This window comes from Pyrgilauda ruficollis, unplaced genomic scaffold, assembly GCF_017590135.1.
Source record: "Pyrgilauda ruficollis isolate IOZ18807 unplaced genomic scaffold, ASM1759013v1 scaffold34, whole genome shotgun sequence".
In the NCBI taxonomy this organism is placed as follows: domain Eukaryota; kingdom Metazoa; phylum Chordata; class Aves; order Passeriformes; family Passeridae; genus Pyrgilauda; species Pyrgilauda ruficollis.
In genome coordinates this window covers 1,142,876-1,160,929 of record NW_024524822.1, presented here as the reverse complement: position 1 = coordinate 1,160,929, position 18,054 = coordinate 1,142,876, and the positions used below count along the sequence as shown (strand labels likewise).

The following is an 18,054-nucleotide window of genomic DNA, read 5'->3' as shown; positions in this document are numbered from 1 at the left end:
CTGGCTCATGGTGAGGCTGCTGCTCATCCCCTCCATGCCAGAGAAGAGCAGCAGAGGCTCTGATTGAATTAGTGCAAGGATTTAATTTAATCCCCAAATGTCTCTCATTTTAAAGGAGCCTGTTCATTTCCTTCTAGGACCTTATCAGATGCAGGCACCCAGCACCGTGAGCAGAAGGACTGGGCAGATAGGCAGTGTTGGGGGAGGGCTTTGTGGAGAGTGACTCGAGGGCTGTGTGGGTTTTTCCTCTAATTATTTCATGAGATAATGATGACAGTGATTGTAAGACAAATAAAACATCAGCAGCATCATTGAGGCACACGCTGGTGCAAATGGCAGCCTGGCAGGGCAGGGCTGGGAACATTCCCTTCCTACAAGGAATTACTGTGTCATTTCACCCCAAGGGTGGGGTGAGGGAGCGTTTGCTTTGTGCCTGACACCAAATCCAGCTGTTTCAGGACAGGGCGATGTCATGAAGGGACCAAGCACAACGTGGTCTCTGATTTTTTGTCTTCAGACTCACTGGGGGAGTTCAGGTGATGCTGAATCGCTGCTGGGGTGTGCCAGGCTGGGTGGGACAGAGCTGGTGCTGTCTGTGCTACAGGTGACACCAGGGACCCTTTGGGTGTGATAAACCAGGACAAGGCACAACTGGCTGTGGCACTGAGCTCCAGCACCTTCCTGGAAACCTGCCCAGCTCTTTCCCCCTGAGCTCAGGCAGGTGCTGCTGGGTGGTGCCTGTGCTGTCCCCTCTGTGCACATGGGGCTCACATCCCCCCTGCCCCTGGGGGAGGTGACAGCAGCTTCTGCAGTCCAACATCTGCACACAGCTGCCTGGGGATGTCCAGGGGTGGTTATCCCCTCTGTGCTCAGGGGGATGAGGGGTGTCCAGCAGCAGGGTGGCTCTCCCAGGGGTGCTGTCACAGGCTGGGACCTCCATGGGGATACAGCTCTGTCCACTCTCTAGGTGCCTCTTCCCAATGGGATGTGAGGCTGGGTGGGTTGACTCCTGGGCCTGCTGTCCTTTTTGAAGCTGAAGTCAGGGGTGTCTTTGTTAACTCCAGCTTTCTGGTGTCGCTGGGTTTGTGAAAATGCTTGGATCTCAGCTGGGGATACAGTAACTTCTTTCTGGGTGACTTGTTAGCTGGGGGTGGTCCTGTGGAATAGTCCCTGCCCCAGGATCTGTGCAGGAGGAAATTGCTTCTTAAAGAGAGGATTTTCTCTCCTTTGGTCTTTCTTCCCTCCTGGGCTGGTTTTGCCCCTTTGGCTTAGACACAAAAATCACATTGGACTCTGCTCTATCAAGGGAGGGCTCATCAGAGGCTCCTCCTGCTCACAAAACAACCTTGGAGGTTCTTTCGCTTGGACTTTTCCCTTTGAAACGACAGAGCTCACTCAGGCCTTCCCCAGCTGCAAAGAAACCTGGAAAAACCAGCCCCAAAGGCATAAACCCCCGTCAGGGGCTGGTAGGAGTGGCTGTGGTTTTGTAGGACTTGCCCAGAGCCCCGGGCTGAGCTGGGGCAATCCAGGGATGGGCAGAGCCCGGCGCTTCCCTTCGGCATTTGCCAACGCGGTGCAGGAGGGGCCGGAGCTGCCGGACGAGCTGCTGGGTTTCTCTGCAGCTCCTGGGGGAGATCCCTGCAGGGCAGCAGCTCGCAGCAGCCATCGGGGTGAGGATGCTGTCACGGCTCTGCCTCTGTGGCTGGAGCCCAGCTGGCACCCTGGCATTCCTCAGAACGCACCAGAGCTGCTGGGAGCTGAGTGCCACCATCCCAGTCCTGCCAGCTGGGGAACCTGGTGTTGCAGGGCTCAGGAGCAGGACTGGGTGCTGACAGCAAGGGGTGACTTGGCACCACCGGGGATGTGGGGATGATGCCATCCCAGCCCAACAGAGCACTGTTAGCATTGTACAAATCGGGGTAGGTGGGGTGTGAGGAGGTGAAAGGCTCCCCTGGGAGGTGGCCAGAGAGATTTGGGGTGCTTCTGCTTTCATCCTTCTTTATCTTCTCCTCTGGCAGATGCTGGAGACGGACGCCGAGAAGCCAGGGCAGATGCACTCGGAGGCTGGGAAGGCAGCTGTGGGTGATGCCCCTCTGGCTGCCAAGGCAGCGGCTCTGGCCGAGCCCTGGGACGCTCTGGGGGCCACCCAGGCTCCTCTCCCGGCGGAAAAGCAGCCGGTGACCACCGCAAAGGGAGAGGAGCAGCCCAGCTCCCTGCCAGCCTTTGTCATCCCTGAGCTGCGGCTGGACAGCACCTTCAGCCAGAGCGCGGCAGGCACGGCGGGCAGCGCCACGGACGGCGAGGACGAGGAGGAGGATGAGGAGGAAGATGAGGAGGAGGAGGACGAGGAGGAGGAGGACAGCGACGAGCAGTACCTGGACAGGAACGAGCTGAAGCGCAGCAGCATGATCGAGACGTCGGGCGGGCAGCCCGGCTACACCCTGAGCGTGCAGGGCTCGCTGCGGCGCCGCACGCACAGCGAGGGCAGCCTCCTGCAGGAGGCCAAGGGCCACTGCTTCACCTCCGACACCACCCTCAACTGCTCCGACAGCCAGGGCCCCGCCGCACACTGGGCGCTGCCCTCCCCCAGGACCCTCAAGAAAGAGCTCGTCAAGAACGGCGGCTCCATCCACCAGCTGACGCTGCTCTTCTCGGGCCACAGGAAGGTACGTGAGCCACGGCTGGCCGTGGTGCTGGGACAGCTCCTGGGCTGGAGGTGTCCTGCCATGTAGCTCCTGTCTCCATGACCATGGCAAAGCTCCCTTCTGAGCGCTCAGGAGGGTCCCTGCCCCTGGCAGCCAGCTCTGGAGGTGTCAGCAGCCGGGGCATGGCACCAGAGCAGTGTGTTGGGGCTGTGGGTGGCACTGCCACCGCTGCACCCACACCCTGCAGGGCCCCTGGCCTGGGCAGCGCTGTCTGCTGGGGCTGCTGGTGGCAGAGGTGCCCCTGGGGATCTGGGCTTGCACAGGGCTGCTCCCAGCAGCAGTGGGGAGAATCCCTGGTGACAGTCCCCAGTGTGCAGGGGTGCCAGGAGCAGTGTGACCCTCTGCCCCACCAGCCTTCTGCAGGGCTTTCACCACTGTGGAGGTGCATCTCATGGAAAAGCTGTGCTCAGCAGTGATGTGTGACCCACCTCTGCTGCAAGGAGCAGCAGCAGAGGCTGCGCTGAGGCAGCTCTGCCCAGGACTGGCCTGTGCAATCCCGGGGGTCTGGGGTGCTCCCTGAGCAGAGCTGGCCCTGGCTGCATGGTGCAGGAAATGAGCTGCCAGTGCAGAGATCATTCCTGGGAAGTGCTGCTGTTCCCATCCTCCCCAGGTGGCACTGGCAGGGTGCTGAGATTGGCCTCTGGCCCCATACCCTGCTTTGGCCCATCCTCAGCTCTGGGTGCAGCTTGGGGCTCTGGTGCTCAGCACAGGACTGCAGTCCATTGCTCAGGGTGTGTTCTCAGCTCAGGACCTCGTTTCACAGCTCAGGACCATGTCCTGCTGCTTGGGACACCTTGCAGAGCCACATTTTGCTCCAGAGCAATGGCTCCTTGGCAGGAGAGGCTGCCGCAGACTCTGGGGTTAAACCCATGCTGGAGTTAAACCCATGCTGGGTTAACCCTCTTCCTGCCACGCTGCTTGAAAAGCCACCCTGATGCTGTTTCCTGGAGGAATTTTTGGGCTCAGAGTCCATGCCCAGCTGGTAAGAGCCCTTCCCAGGGTTACTCACTGCTGGGATGGGGCTGCTCTCTGCAGGGGAGTTCAAATTCTCCTGGAGACTGAGGCCAACAATTGTGTGTGGGTGGAGATGGGGGTTCAGACCCGCCCTATCTCCGATAAAGAAAAGCCACCCTTGTGTCAGGGACACGGTCACTGCCTGTCACACGTGCGCGGGAGGCGGTGACAGCGCCAGCGCCGGCTGAGAGCGTCCCGTGAGCAGTGCCCTGAAGGAGAGCTCACAGTGCCGCTGTGTGTGCAGCCCCGAGCCTGCAGCCCTGCAGCCCTGCATCCCGGCAGCCCTGCAGCCCTGCAGCCCTTCATCCCGGCAGCCCTGCATCCCAGCAGCCCGGCAGCCCGGCAGCCCGGCAGCCCTGCAGCCCGGCAGCCCTGCAGCCCTGCATCCCGGCAGCCCGGCAGCCCTGCATCCCGGCAGCCCTGCAGCCCTGCAGCGCTGCCCGAGTCGGGTGGGCTGTGTGTCCCTGCCGGGCACCCCGGGTCGTGCTCCCCCTGCCCCGGGGAGCTGCCGGCTGCACTTCCTGCTCTCATTGGGGGGATGTTTCCCCGCAGAGGTGAACAGAGCTCCACCTGAGTTGAACTGTTCTGAAGGTGCAGATTAGACTGGGATTTTTGGGGCAGGGATTGGCAGCCTGTGCCGGCCGGGAGGGCAGTGTGGTGGCTGCACCTCCTGCAGCTCCCAGTTCCAAGCCTGCAGCAGCTCTAGCTGTTTGGAGCCTAAATCCCTGCCTATATGTTCTCCTGGGTACCCCTGCCTATTCCTACTGCCCCGCTCCCTGCTCACCTCACCCTGCTCCCACCACTCCATTCCCACTGCTCTGCTCCCATTTCCCTGTTCCCACTGCTCTGATCCCACTGCCCTGCTCCCACCACTCCATTCCCACTGCTCTGCTCCCATTGCCCTGCTCCCTGTTCCCACTGCCCTGCTCCCACCACCCCATTCCCACTGTTCTATTCCCATTGCCCTGTTCCCACTGCCCCATTCCCACTGCCCTGTCCCCAGTGCCCCATTCCCGCCGTGCTCCCATTGTCCCATTCCCCTTGTCCTGCCTCTCCAGCTGCCTGTGGAGGGTGTGCAGCAGTCAGGGAAGCCGACACGGGGCTGAGCCGCTGTGGGATTGGGTTACTGCCACCGTCCCTGCCTACACTTTGGAAGCACTTTCATTGGTCTGTGTCCTTGAATAGTTCAATGAAACCTCCGAGTTTTTTTGGAGCAGGACACTGGTGCAATTCCCAGAGGGAATTCCCCCACCAAGTTGCACTGGCAACACCTGCACCCGGCAGCCTCGGCTGCAGGGCCATCACATCCATCAACCTTCTTGGTTATTTTCCCATCTGGGAGTGTGTCAGAGGGGCTCATCCCACAGCCTCTTTTAACAGCATCGTGCCCGGTGTGCCTCCCCATTCCCCCCTTCCCGCGGGGGGGACTGGGAGCTGGTTGTTTTATTGGGCATGGTGGGGAGCGCGGGGACTCCTCGGGAGAGCTCTGCCGCTGCCTTTTGTCCCCGAGCACGGAGCCTCTCCGGACAATGGCAGGAAGCCGCGGCCAGCCCGTCTGCCGGGGCCGGAGCGGCCCGGGGAAGGTGCTCGGCGAGGGCCGCATTGTTCGGGCCCGATAAACTCCGGAAAGCCGGGGGCAGAATGGAAGGAAGTGTCCGGAACCTCGGGCCCGGGGCTGCGGGGCTGAGCACAGGGTTCCCACGGCCCGGCCGCGGGGTGATGATCCTGGAAAGCGCCTGGCAGCCCCGGGAGCACGGGATGAGCTGCCGGTGGTCGGGTGGGTGCGGGGCGGGATGCAGGGCTGGCCCTGAGCTTCTGCAGCGTGCAGGAATGGATGGAATGCTAAAGCCCCCAGACATGGTGGTCCCGCGGCTCTCCCTCCCTGGTGCCAGGCTTTCTGGCTGTGCTGGGATGCTCTGAGCTCATGGCACATCCCAGATCCCCTTGGTTTGTCCAGGCTGCCCCGGAGCAGTGGTCAGAAAATAAACTGCAATGATATGATTCAATTATAACTGAACTTCTCTGATTTCTCCTGTCTGGGGACTGCTGGGAACTCCTGACTAATTTTGGATGCCTAGCCTGGTTCTGGGGGGCTCTTTGGGCAGTGGCATGATCCCTGTGCTCATTCAGCAGCAGGAGTAGAGTGGAGATGTGAATGTCCTCCCTGTAGGAGGTTCCACTGTCAGCACCTTGAACCTGGAGGGTACCTGGGCCAGCGGCCCTGGAGTCTCCTTGCATGCTCCAGGAGCACCACAGGCTGAAGGTGGCAGAGGATGAGTGAGGGCAGGGAGGTTTCTGTGTCAGGAGCTTGTCCTGTGCTATTGCCATCATGGGGAAGGGACTCTGTGGGTGCTGGCTGTCTGGGCTGTGTGCTGTGGGGATGCTGGCCCTGCTGGCCCTGCTGGCTGGTGACACAGAGTGACACAGTGGGCACGTCCTGGTGTGATGACAGACACTGTTTTTCTGTTCCCCCCCAGCTGAGTGGAGCAGACCCTGAGTGCAGCTGTGATGAAGGGGATGAGACCTCCCGCAAGAAACGCAGCAAGAGCCTGTAAGTGTCACACCGGGGGTGGCATCAGGGAGTGCCAGGGCTGTTTGTGGGGTCAGACACCTCGGCCTAGCCCTGCTGGTACCGGGAGCCCTCAGGATCCCTGTCTTCCCCCTGACTTTTTCCAGCAGCAAAGCCATGACCTGGGGTCTCACTTGAGATGGAATTATTTCCAGGGAGGGTGGTGGGGTGTGCTGGAGGCACTGCCCAGCCCAGCTGGGAGCACCCCCTTCCACCGTGCTCAGGCAGGGTGAAGATACCGGCTCTGGGGGAAAACAGCTTGCCCGGGTTCAGGGAGAGGACATGGAAGCGGTGAAATCTGAGCTGGGGGCCTCCTTCCCGCTGGCCCCATGCCGGGAGGAGGAATGGGGAGGTGGAATGGGGAGGTTTTGCACCGTGGGTCAGGCTCAGCCCTTGTGGCACATCCGCGGCGGTGCGGTGGGAGCAGGGACCGCAGGGACCCCGAGGGACACCGGCAGCCCTCTGCTGCCCCCGGTAAGGCTTTGGGGTGCCAAAAAGTGGGTGCAAGCAAGGACAAGGCAGCCGTGGCCTTTGCTGTCCTCAAACACAGCTGCATCTGAGGGGGGCAGGGGCACGAGTGAGGATGTTTGGGAGCGAACTCCACCGGAACGTGGATCCGGCCGGTGCCGGGGCCACGGGGATGCCCGTGGCCGTGTGCCCCGTGCCCTGCGCCACGTGTGCCGGGCAGGTGGAGGAGCCACACGCGGCTGGAGCGGCTCGGGGTGCGAGGGGGCTGCGCACGCAGCTGCCCGGCCTCGCCGGCTGTGCCAGCGAGCGGCACTGTCGGCCCGCGCTGCCTCATCGCTGCCGCCTATTTTTAGCTCTTTTTATTATTTCCCCCCCCCAGCACTCGAAATGAAAACGAAGCCCTTGCGGCAGGGACGTCCCCCGGCCGCGTGGCAGCGCCGGGGGAACGGGGCTGGCGGGGGAGGCTGGGCCCCCCCGGCGCGGCGGGGTCAGGGGCGGGTGCGGAGAGGGCTCCGCGCTCACCTTGAGCGGCGGGGATGCTCCGGGGAGCGCTTGGCAGCGCCATTGGCTGCACCGCGCCGTCCCGGCCGGCTCCGGGACTATTTATGGTGCGGGGGCCGCGGGTCGGCACTCGCTCCTCTGCCGGCACACGCTGCCGGCCTCGATGTACCACGCCATGGTGGACTTTTCCGAAAAATACCTGGAAAGGTAGGACACCAGGCATCCTGCGAGGAAGGGGGGTGTGCTGCCCAGGGAATGGTTTGGAAGCAGCGCGGGGTGATGGTGCTGGGCCTTGTGGTCATGCTGGGGTGCTGGGGCAGATCACTTAATAGAGGCAACTCTGAAGTGAAATCAATTATTTTGTGGAATTATTTTTGCTGCGGCATTTATTGTGCAGTGTGGCCGCAGCTGGGGGCTGTGCCTGCCCGTGGCTGCCACAGGCTGGGTTGGTGCCACCCCTTCTTTGCAAGGGTGTGCAAGATGAGCAGCATGTGGAAGTTGGGGAGCTTCCTTAGGAGGTGTTTGCCTGGTGTGTTCCAGCAGGAAAATCCACCCAGGAGCCAGGATCACCTGCCTGGTGTGTTCCAGCAGGAAAATCCACCCAGGAGCCAGGATCACCTGCCTGGTGTGCTCCAGCTGGCCTGGTGCCGAGGGCTGTGCTGTGGGAGCGACCCTCGTGTGCCACACAAGGGGTGCTCAGTGCCCTGCCAGCCCTGCCGGGCGCCGACTGCTGCCCTGCTAAACTGGGAACGCTGCTGGAGTTGCTGCTCGAGGCTGTGTGGGATGGCTCGTCCCGTGTGCTGGCGGGTCCCCGGCTGCCGGCGGCGCTGGTGGCGCAGCAATGGGAGGCAGATGGTGTTTGGAGCGTGAGGCTCCGTGTTTGGATCTGCTTTTCCCACGTTAGCGGGCGCCTGGCAGCAGTGGGACGTGTGTCCTGCTGGGATCACTGCCCAGGGCGTGTGAAGGCAGTGGAACTGTCCGTGTCCATGAGGGCATGGATGGCACCACGGACTGGGGGGAGAGATTGCCCTCTGCAATCATTCTGTGGCTCATTGGACTGACCCCTGAGGTTGTTGCACCTTTTATTTTTCCCAGCGGTTGCTATGTTTTACCCTCCTGGGACTGGAGAGAGGTGTGGTCTGGAGAACATTACCTGGTGTGGGGTTGTGCATCCGTGCCCTGAATCTCTCCTGTCCCTCTTGTGTCCCTGGGCATGGCTTGGCCAGGTAGAGGTGGCTTCTCTGAGCATCCTTGCTGTGCGACCTGTGGCAGATCCTGTAACATTAAATTTGCAGAATCAGAAAGAGCAAGAAGTGGAAACTGAAGCCGCTTGCCTAATGAGATGATGCCAGATAAGGAGCTTCAGATTTAGAGGGCAGAGTCCATGTACGTTGAGAAAAGATTGATGCTCTTATGTTTTGATAAATACATTACATCCACAGGCAGTGAAACACTGTCTATGTGCACTTTATGATGCGATCGAGGAGAGGTATTTTAAATGGAAGAAATTGAAAACACAGATGGAAGCTGTAATTCTTTCCAGTTATAAGGGTTCCAGCCACATGTAATTAAGATAGCATTATACTTGCTTTTTAATGAGTGACAGATCAGAGCCATTGGGAGAAGACTGACAGAAGAGGGAGTGAGAAGCAAGGCCCAAACGCTAAAACTTGTCATTGCTGCATTTTTGGGGTTTTGGGGCGGTGTTTGGTACCGGTCCCCCCGGTGTCCCCGCTGCGTCCGGGTGCAGTGACCGCGCTGTGCCGCGCGGGGGCAGCACCGCCCGTCCCATCCCTGCCCGCGCCTGCTCCGGCCGGGGGGGCTCCATTCCCAAAAATCTGTACAACTTCGTGTTACTGGCAGCTCCCCGGGGCAACCGCGACCCCCACGGCCGTGTGTCCGTTAGTCTGTCTGCCCAGGGATGCTGGAGCGACGGCACCCGTGCGCGGGTGACAGAGTGGCGTGTCTTTGCCCCAGTGCCCTGCTCTGCCAATCCCGGCCACCGCCTTACGGAAATGTCCCCAGGCCATGTCCCACAGGGGCTGGCACCGCAGACGTGTGAACACCCGTGGGGTGTGCATGTGTGGGTGCCCACGCAGGGGGGACACAGGGCAGCGCAGTCCCCGCTCTGCTCCTCAGCCCGCTCCGCCCCGCCGCCGGCCCCGCTGCCTTCCCGGGATGCCTGCGCTCTATAAATAGCCCTCGTAAATCCTCGCCGTGATTATTTTTCCCCGCCGTCTCTTGAAAGGCCCCACTATCCGCCTCGGCGCTGATTTTTCCACCTTTCCTCAAGTTACCCCAGCAACGGCAGAGCCGTCCCAAACAGCGGCGGGGCTGACACAGCCTTTACTCACTCGCTCGCACGCTCCCGGGCCGCCCCAGCCGCATTTAAAGCTCTCCGCGCTGAGCCCTCCCACTTCCCGTTCCGCGCTGGCCGCTGCGGCAGGAGCGCGGCTCGGGGCGGGCGGCAGAGCGCCCGAGCGTCCCCGCTGTCCTCGCCGTCCCCGCCGCTCGGGCTGTCCCCGCTGCCATGCCCTTCTTCCGCGACCTGTCCAAGCCGCAGCCGCTGGAGTTCCACGCGGAGATGCTGCTGGCGGTGCAGCGGCCGCACACGGGCAGCCTGCAGCGCCGGCACACCATGAAGGAGTAGGTGCTGGGCGCGGGGCGCGGGCGGGACGCGCTGCCCGAGGGTCCCGCGGGGCCGGGGGTCCCCTCGCCACCCGCTCACACTCGCTCTTCTCTCTAGAGCCAAGGACATGAAGAACCGGCTGGGGATTTTTCGGCGGCGGAACGAGTCCCCCGGAGCCAACCCCTCCGGCAAGCTGGACAAAGTGCTCAAATCGCTCAAGTAGGTGCTGCGAGCGGGCGGCGCGGGGATGGATGGGGACCGTGGGGGCTTGGGGACAAGCTGTGGTCTGGAGCTCCTCACCTCCAGGGAGGCTGTATTCACCCCGTTTTGGGAAGCTGTGGACAGAGTCTTTGTGTCTGGAGGAACATTTACAATTTTTTTTTTGGCTGAAAATCTCCTGCTGGAGGGTGAGAGGTGCTGCCTGCACAGTGGTACCGCAGCAGCTTGGGCTGGAAATTTACCTGACAGCAGCGTTCTCCCACTGCCTGTCTGTGGAACTTTAACTGGCCAGAAGATGGTTTGAAAAACCACTTTGCTCTGGAGATGCTCCAGCAGCTGGAGACAAGCCCTCCCTGCTCTTGCTCCTGGCAGCTTCTCTGGCTGCTTGAATGGGGCAGCTGAAATCCCACTTTTCCGCAGCTCTGCATCACCCAGGGCTTCTTCCTCAGACCCCCAAGTGCCACAGCTGCCTTCACAGACCCCCGGGGTAGGATTTTCTTCCTGCCAGCCTAAAGGCAGCGGTCTCCTTTAGGCAGAGCTGCTGTAGTGCTGCCTGGTGCAGAGCCTGGCTCTGCCTTCAGCCGCTCTGCCGGTGCCAGTACCAAGGTGGGAGCCAGGGCCAGCCCCTTGGGCATACAGCGTGGCTTTATCCTCTGGAAACGTTTAGCAGGAGGCTGATTTGGGAGCTGGGAGCAGCCATGCTGGGCTCACAGCCTGGCTTTTAATCCACTGGAAATGTTTAGCAGGCAGCAAAAGCAGCTTTTGCTGCTGAGCTTTGCCAACGTGCCGTCCTTTTTCCACAGGCCCACTCCCGAGGAAGCACTCAAGTGGGGGGACTCTCTGGAGAAGCTGCTACTGCACAAATGTAAGCGTGTGTCCATCCCTTCCACTTGTGTTTGCTGCCAGGGGAATATCCAGACACGTGCCTGGATAAAGCTGGGATTTCCTCTATTAATCCCTTCCGGAGTTTGGGGATGCACAAAGCCAAATTAGCCTCTCCCTCGTCTGCCCCCCTCCTGCTCCTGCCTGGCCCAAGGGGGAACTTGGTGACAGGGGCCAGGGAGAGCTTCAAGTCGGGGCTGCAGCCCCCAGCTTGGGGAGGAGAGATCCATGTCTGTGCCCAGTTTGGGGCTGTACAGAAGAGCAGGAGCTGCTTTAAAACATTCTGAAGATGGGAGGACAGCCCTTCTCAGGCACCCCATCCTACACCCAGCCCAGGGGATGGCCAGAGCATCCTGTCGCCAGCCCAGCCTCCCTTCTGGCTCTCAGTGCTGCAGCCAGGCTGGGATGTGGATTCAGCTCCTGGATGGGCTGTGCTGCCCTGGCAGTGCCATCGCTGCCTGTTTGCACAAGGGGCTTTTTGGGGCAGTGCAGGGAGGTGGTTTGGGCTGCAGCTCTGCCAGAGCTGAGGGTCCTGTGGGACTGTTCCCTGTCTGTGAGCAGGGGTAGAGCTGTGTCCTTGTCTCCCACAGACGGGCTCGCTGCCTTCAGGGCTTTCCTGCGCACCGAGTTCAGCGAGGAAAACCTGGAGTTCTGGCTGGCCTGTGAGGAGTTCAAGAAGATCAAATCCCAGTCCAAGATGGTCTCCAAGGCCAAGAAGATCTTCGCTGAGTACATTGCTATCCAGTCCTGCAAGGAGGTGAGGGCTGGCTCCCAGCTGGTATGCGGCTCCCGGCACGGTGGCTGCTGGGGAGCTGCTCACCAGCCCTGGTTCCTCTGCCCACAGGTCAACCTGGACTCCTACACACGGGAGCACACCAAGGAGAACCTGCAGAACATCACCCGCAGCTGCTTTGACCTGGCTCAGAAGAGGATTTACGGGCTCATGGAGAAGGACTCGTACCCCCGCTTCCTCCGCTCTGACCTCTACTTGGACATAATCAACCAGAAGAAGGGCAGCTCCCCACTGTAGGCCCAAGGACTGTCTCGGGGCAGGCTGGGAGCTGTGTGTTTACATGGAATTGGGCAGTGGAGGCCTTCCCAGGAGCTGGTGGGAGCTCGTTGTGCTGCTCGTGCCCCAGGCCGTACGGACAGGGGGCAGCTGAAGGCACCGAGCCCGGGGCCGAGGGCACCGACAGGCCGGGCAGTCTGGCACTGCTGCAGCCCCACCACCGCTGGTACGACGCCTTCGGGGTGGCCCCGGCATGGATTTACCCAGGAGGGAAGCTCCCACAAGACTACTGTGAAGCACCTGCCCCAGCCATGAGCGTTGCTGGAAGGTGGAGAGTGAGCCCAGCTCGGCGAGGAGGAGGAGGGGATCTCGTGCAGGGCTCTGGCAAGGGGACAGCAGCACTGACACAGATGTGGTCCTGGATTAAAGCCTTGTGAACTGGAGCAGCCCCAGGATGCTGCTGTGCTTCCCTGTGCCGTAGGGCCTCCCGGCTGCCCTGGAGCAGCTCTGGCAGGAGCCTGGCGCTTCCTTGGCTCATGGTGGGTCCCCCCGGGAGCAGCGAGAGCCGGGCCCTTCTCCTGTGCTGGAGGTGTGCAAAGCACCCCCTCCTGCCCTCACCCCTGGTTTATTTATTGCCCTCCTGTAGCTGGACACGTTGCTGTGTGATAGGAGCCCCCTGTGTCCTCCCCGTTCCCAAGTTACAAGTGCAATATTTGTGTGTGTCGCGGCCGAGTTCTCCGGCGGAGTGGATGCCTTTTTCTTTTCCCAGGTGTGTAGATTTTGTAAGGTAGCAAGTTTTGTGTGCCAGACCCATTCCCTGGCAGCGGGCCGCTGGGGGAGCCTGGTGTAAATATCAATATACTGATGCCCTGACGACGGAGGGTTTGGTGACGGAGAAAAGCAACTCTGTGCAGCAGCCGCTCTCCTGACTCTGGATAACGATGCTGTGGTTGGGAAGCGGGGGTTCCTGCTGGCCCTGGCAGGGCGGGGTGCACTGCCTGCCTCCCAGTTTACAGTGCGAAGCATCTCTGCAGCTAGAAAAAACCTACATTGTCATGGCCATAGGTAAATAAAATGAGAATATCATTTCTTGTAGCTGGCTTTTGTTCGTGCCGTGTTTGTCAGCACTGGTGGAGCTGCGCAGCCCTTGCCTCGCTGTAGAGTGTAAAATCCTATTACTGTGTGGCTAAAGAAGGGAAAATCTGATTCTATGAATTTCTGAGCTGTTTTTTATGATGGAGCAGCTGCCAGAAGCTCCTGAGTCCAGGGTGTAGGAGCAGAGTTTTGCCCAAAGTGAGAAGTTCCCAAGCACAGCAGGGCACGAAGCTCTGAGCAGGGAAATGCCCAAACACACCAGTGACCTCCTGCAGCTCCAGGTCCCTCTGTGGACACACCAAAAGCAGCAACAAAAAGCTGTTCCAGGTCTGTGCACAGCTTGGCAGGGCTGCTCCTCCCCAGCAAGGACAGTGCTCTGGTGTGGGATGCAAATATTTTGTAAAGGCTGTTCAGGGTGTGTTTGGCACCTGAAGTGCTACCTGGTTGTGGTGGGCCTTGGATGGCTCAGCGATGTGACTGTGGTGTCACAGGGCCGTGCTGGGCTGTGGTGTGGCTGCCCAGAGTGCTGCTGGGGCTGCCCAGGGCTGTGTGGCTGCCTCACCTGAGCACAGCTCTCCCCAGCAGCTGCCATCTCTGGGGAGCTGCCTGTTTTTCCTATTCAAACAACCAGCAGGTGATGCCAGGTGAGGCAGAGCTGAGGGCTCTGCTCAGGGCTTGGCTGGGACAGCAGGGTTGGTGAGGTGGCTCTCCTGGAGATGCTGTTGGCACCCCAGGGTCAAGGTCCATGGCTGGTGTCCCAGTGGTGACCCAGTCACTGACCCCAGAGCTGCTGGACTCAGTGGGTGGGGGCACCCTCCCAGCTGCCTCCTCCAGGCCAGACCCCCCTCTTTCTCCTGGCATTGCCCAGAGCTTTTATCACCTCTCCTTCCCAGCTGGGAGGGTTTCCCTTTGTGTCTGGACTCAACACAGATTTTCTTGCACTTCCCCCTTTCTCCATCTGCACTCTCCTGAACTCCTCACTCCATCCCAAACCACCAGTGTTAGGAAACTTACAGCAGGGTCCCTTCATTGTCCCACTTTTCCATGTCCCCAGGCTCACTGGGACACCCACAGAGGGTCTGGGCTCGGGGGGCTTTGTGGTCAATGGGCAGCTCAGTCCCTGCTGTCACCTTCTCCCTGCCCTGAGTACAGCCCCAGCAGCCCTGGTGCATCCCGTGGTGCTGCTGATGCCCAGAAGCATCCCAACCCCATAACCACGCTGGGTTTTGAGCCTAAAACCTGCCTTCCCTCCAGGAATTATCCCAGCTCAGGAAGCCAGGCAGGCAGGGAGGGCTGGAGCTGCCATGGGATGTGTGGGGTGGGAATCTGGTGTTCGGCTTTGATCCCTGCAGGGGACAAAGGTCCCATGGGGGTTGAGAAATGAGGACATGGGGTGACTCTCTGGAAAGATGAAATAGCCCTGGGTGAGTGGCAGGAGCTGGGTTATTGCTGTAAAAGAATTTATTGCTGGGTTCCAGGCTGGCCTGAGTCACTTGGCAAACACCATCCCCACGTGCCTGGGGACACTCGATTCCCTGGAGGGACAGGCTGCGGGAAAGCTGCAAGGGCCACGTGCTTTTTCCTTGTTTTCCTGGGATGGCCAGTGCCCCCTGCACAGGACAGGTCTCAAAATGAACTCAGGTCTTCTCGTGGACTCTGTGGTGACACTGAAGCCACAGCTTTGTCCTCTCTCTGCTGTCCGAGAGGGGCTGGGACAATTTATCCAAGGCTTTGTGCTGCAGGGCAGAAGGTGTGAGCAGCTTGGAGCATCTGCACAGGAACTGCTGAGGGAAGTGAGCCCATGGAGAGGGTTTGTTCTGGGGACATTGGTTGGGATAGAGATCCAGCCCAGGTTTGTTCTGGGGACATTGGTTGGGATGGAGATCCAGCCCAGGTTTGTTCTGGGGACATTGGCTGGGATGGAGATCCAGCCCAGGTTTGTTCTGGGGACATTGGCTGGGATGGAGATCCAGCCCAGGTTTGTTCTGGGGACATTGGCTGGGATGGAGATCCAGCCCCACTGCCCTGAGGGGACACAGGGAGCTCTTACAGGGACACTGAGCTTACAGCCCACAAGGGGAAGAGAAATGTCCTTCTGTAGCATGAAATCAGATATCCAGGACAAAATCCAATCACGCCAAGAGAAGAAATTCCTGACTCATCAATGCCAATGCCACAAGCATGCGTGAAGGGAATGGGAATTAGGTATATTCCTAATTCCTAATTTGAGCCACAACCCAACTGGCACTGCTGGAGGGACATTCCCAAGGCAGCAATGCTGGGATCAGGGGGGGTCACCTGGCTGGGGATGGTCCTGGGGGAGGAGAGGGGACATTACTTGCACTGAAGCCACCCAAGAAGGGTGACAGGAGGAGCTGCTGCCTGTCCTGGGCTCGTCCTGAGGATCAGGGATGTGGGGAAGAGCTGCCTGTGGACATTACTGGTGCTGCAGCCAAAGGGAATTTCCCATTGTGGAAACTGCTGCCTTCCAAAACAGGGAGCACCTTATCTCGGCAGATAACGAGGATTTATCTCTGGGCTAAAAATTAGTGGTTGCTGAGTTGCAAATAGTGGCAGCTCAGCCGTGTTTGTTGTGTGCAAACAGGGCAAAGTCCACCCAGGTGCTCCTTGTTCATCCATGGCACAAAGCTCACCCAGCTGAAGGCAAAGCTCCCAGGGAAGGGATTTATGTGGGAAAATGGGAATTATCACCAGAAAGAGCTGAAAGCTTCAAAAATTGATGTGGTTCTGGGTGTAAAAAAGGTAAAATGTCCTAAGGTCCTGAGTTTAATGTGATGGTTCCCTCACACCCTCAGGGATGAGGAGGTTGGGATGAACAAAAAGCACTTGGAGAGGTGGGAAAATGTGTCAGCTGTCCCAGGTGATGGCCTTGACCCTTCAGGTGTCCCTCAGGTCAGCATTGCATCAGCTGCCTGGCATGGCTGGCAGCCAGGGATGGCTGCTGGGGTCACCTGTGATTCACAAAAGCAAAGGAAGCTCTGAACGTGGCAGCTGAAAATGCAGCTCAAGCTGCTGAGCACCTCTGGCATGAAGATTTATTGGGAGAAGGGAATGAGGAGTGTGGTCATGCCAGGTGAGCACCTGCAGCACTTGGGCTGCAAGGAGCCTCGTTCCAGAGCTGGCTAGAAGCCAGGAGCATAAAGCTTTTCTCTTAATTCTACAGAAATGTAAGTTTTCCTTTTTTTGCAGGCGTGTCCTGTGCCCCAAGACACTCCAGCACTTGCTCAGCCTTTACTGGACTTTTCCAAGGCACCCATTCTGGTGAACAAACCTACCCAAATAAACAGAACTTTCTACTGAGCAAAATCATTCCTTGGACCCCTGATTAGACAAATATTCTCAGAATAGAAGCAAGGCTGCTTTCCAGCCCCAGACTAAACAGAGCTCAGCAGTTTGATACTGAAACCACTGACACAAGAATTCCCTGCCTGGAGTAAACAGCTGAGCTGCTGTGACAGCCCCTTCACCCTACTCAGGGCTACTGAGGCTTATCAGGAGCAGCCTGAGCTCTAATTTGGGTGCTGAGGTGCACAGGAGCTGTCTGGAGCCCCACCACAGGAGCACCCAGCTGTCTGCAGGGAGGGGAGGGAGGTCAGCCTTGGTCTGGGTTTGTTTGGGGCCTTTGGCATCCTCTGGGGGTGATAAGGGTGAGAGTGTGTTTGTCCTTCCTGGTGGTGGCCCCGGGGCTGGGCTGGGCTGGTGAGGGGGTGCTCAGCTCATTGTCCTGCCCAGGGTGCCACAGGTGCCCTTCCAAAGCATCCTTGGACTGGGACTGGCAGGACCAGTGCCACCAACCTCTACAGGTGGCATTAACGATGTCATCCCCAAACAACCCAAGGGAGCAACTACAGGGAAAGTAAAAGGCTTCTGAGGTAAAAATAAAACCAGACTCAGAGGTTTCTGCCGAGGATACAAACCCAGCTCTCTGGGCTGGGGCCAGGGCAGGAAATGCAGCAGTGGTGGAGTCCCCTGGGTGCCTCCAGCTCAGTGGGGAAGCATTGTTGTGTCCCTCTCATGGCTCATTTTCTGATTCTTCCCTGCATGAGGTCATTTTTACTCAGCCCATCCAGCTCACACATTCCCTGGAGCTGTGGAGGAAAGCAGATAATGCTGAGTGCAGCCAGCCCCGAGGCCTGGGGAGGATGGAGCAAAGCATGGTGAAAAATGCTTTTATTGGTGGCTGAGCAGGGCTGGCACACGGGAGGGGACGAGGGGCACCTGCTCCTCAGAGTGACCCCCTGGCAGCACCCCCACCCCCGCTGTGCAAGGGATGGAGCTGATTTTGGGATTCTCATCCTGGGGAAATCTGGGATCCCCCATTTCCCTCCCTCCCTCCCTTGGCAGAGGGAGAGCTGGAGGGAGGTGGGGGAGAGGAAAAAGAGCCAAGCAGGAGCAGGTAGGGGCTGTGCATGGAGTGTTTGCACAGGAGCCATTTGCAAGTAATTTCTTGTCCCTTCCTGAACTAATGGGACAATTATTTCGGGTCACACGTGTTTCTCATGGAAAGTTCCATGCAGGCCATGCGTCATCTCCTGAGGGGAGCAGCCCTGCTGTCCCTAACGTGATTTTCTAGACAAAGACAAGCAGGTGAAACTCCTGGGCCTGGGGACAGCTGTGATGGGTCACAGAGCACCAAACAAAGCTCCCAGGGCAGAAGGGGCCCACGTGCTGAAAGCTGATCCCCAGAGCCAAAGAAGCTCTGCTCTGCTCTGGGATGGAGCTCCTGGGCTTGGCACGGGGCTTTTGGATGTGTCCCTCTGACTGTGTGCCCTGTGCTCTCCAGCCAGCTCAGGAGGGGTGTGGAGAAACCAGAGGGAATCCTGCAGAGGCTGCTGAGGTGCAGGATGAGAGGGGTGGGATGCGGCAGCACCCACAGCTTTGGGAAGCACAGCAGGAAAGGCGGTGGAGCCAAAGCTCTCGGGGTGGCACCAGGTGACACAAT

General features: G+C 59.5%; 1 protein-coding gene across 5 annotated transcripts in view; it reads left to right on the top strand.

Moving 5' to 3' along the window:
- Positions 1-13,091, top strand: part of RGS3 (regulator of G protein signaling 3) — a 70,189-nt gene extending 57,098 nt beyond the window's left edge. For 4 of the 5 annotated variants that reach the window (XM_041474994.1, XM_041474997.1, XM_041474995.1 and 1 more), the window contains 6 exons: positions 2,019-2,666; positions 6,197-6,270; positions 10,004-10,105; positions 10,909-10,970; positions 11,578-11,744; positions 11,832-13,091. In XM_041474994.1, the coding sequence (XP_041330928.1) occupies positions 2,019-2,666; positions 6,197-6,270; positions 10,004-10,105; positions 10,909-10,970; positions 11,578-11,744; positions 11,832-12,017 (1,239 nt within the window). In that variant the 3' untranslated portion in view covers positions 12,018-13,091. Of the gene's footprint in view, positions 1-2,018; positions 2,667-6,196; positions 6,271-9,087; positions 9,904-10,003; positions 10,106-10,908; positions 10,971-11,577; positions 11,745-11,831 lie in introns of those variants that run through there. The other variant, XM_041474998.1, reaches the window with a different exon arrangement.
- The last annotated feature ends 4,963 nt before the right edge of the window (positions 13,092-18,054 follow it).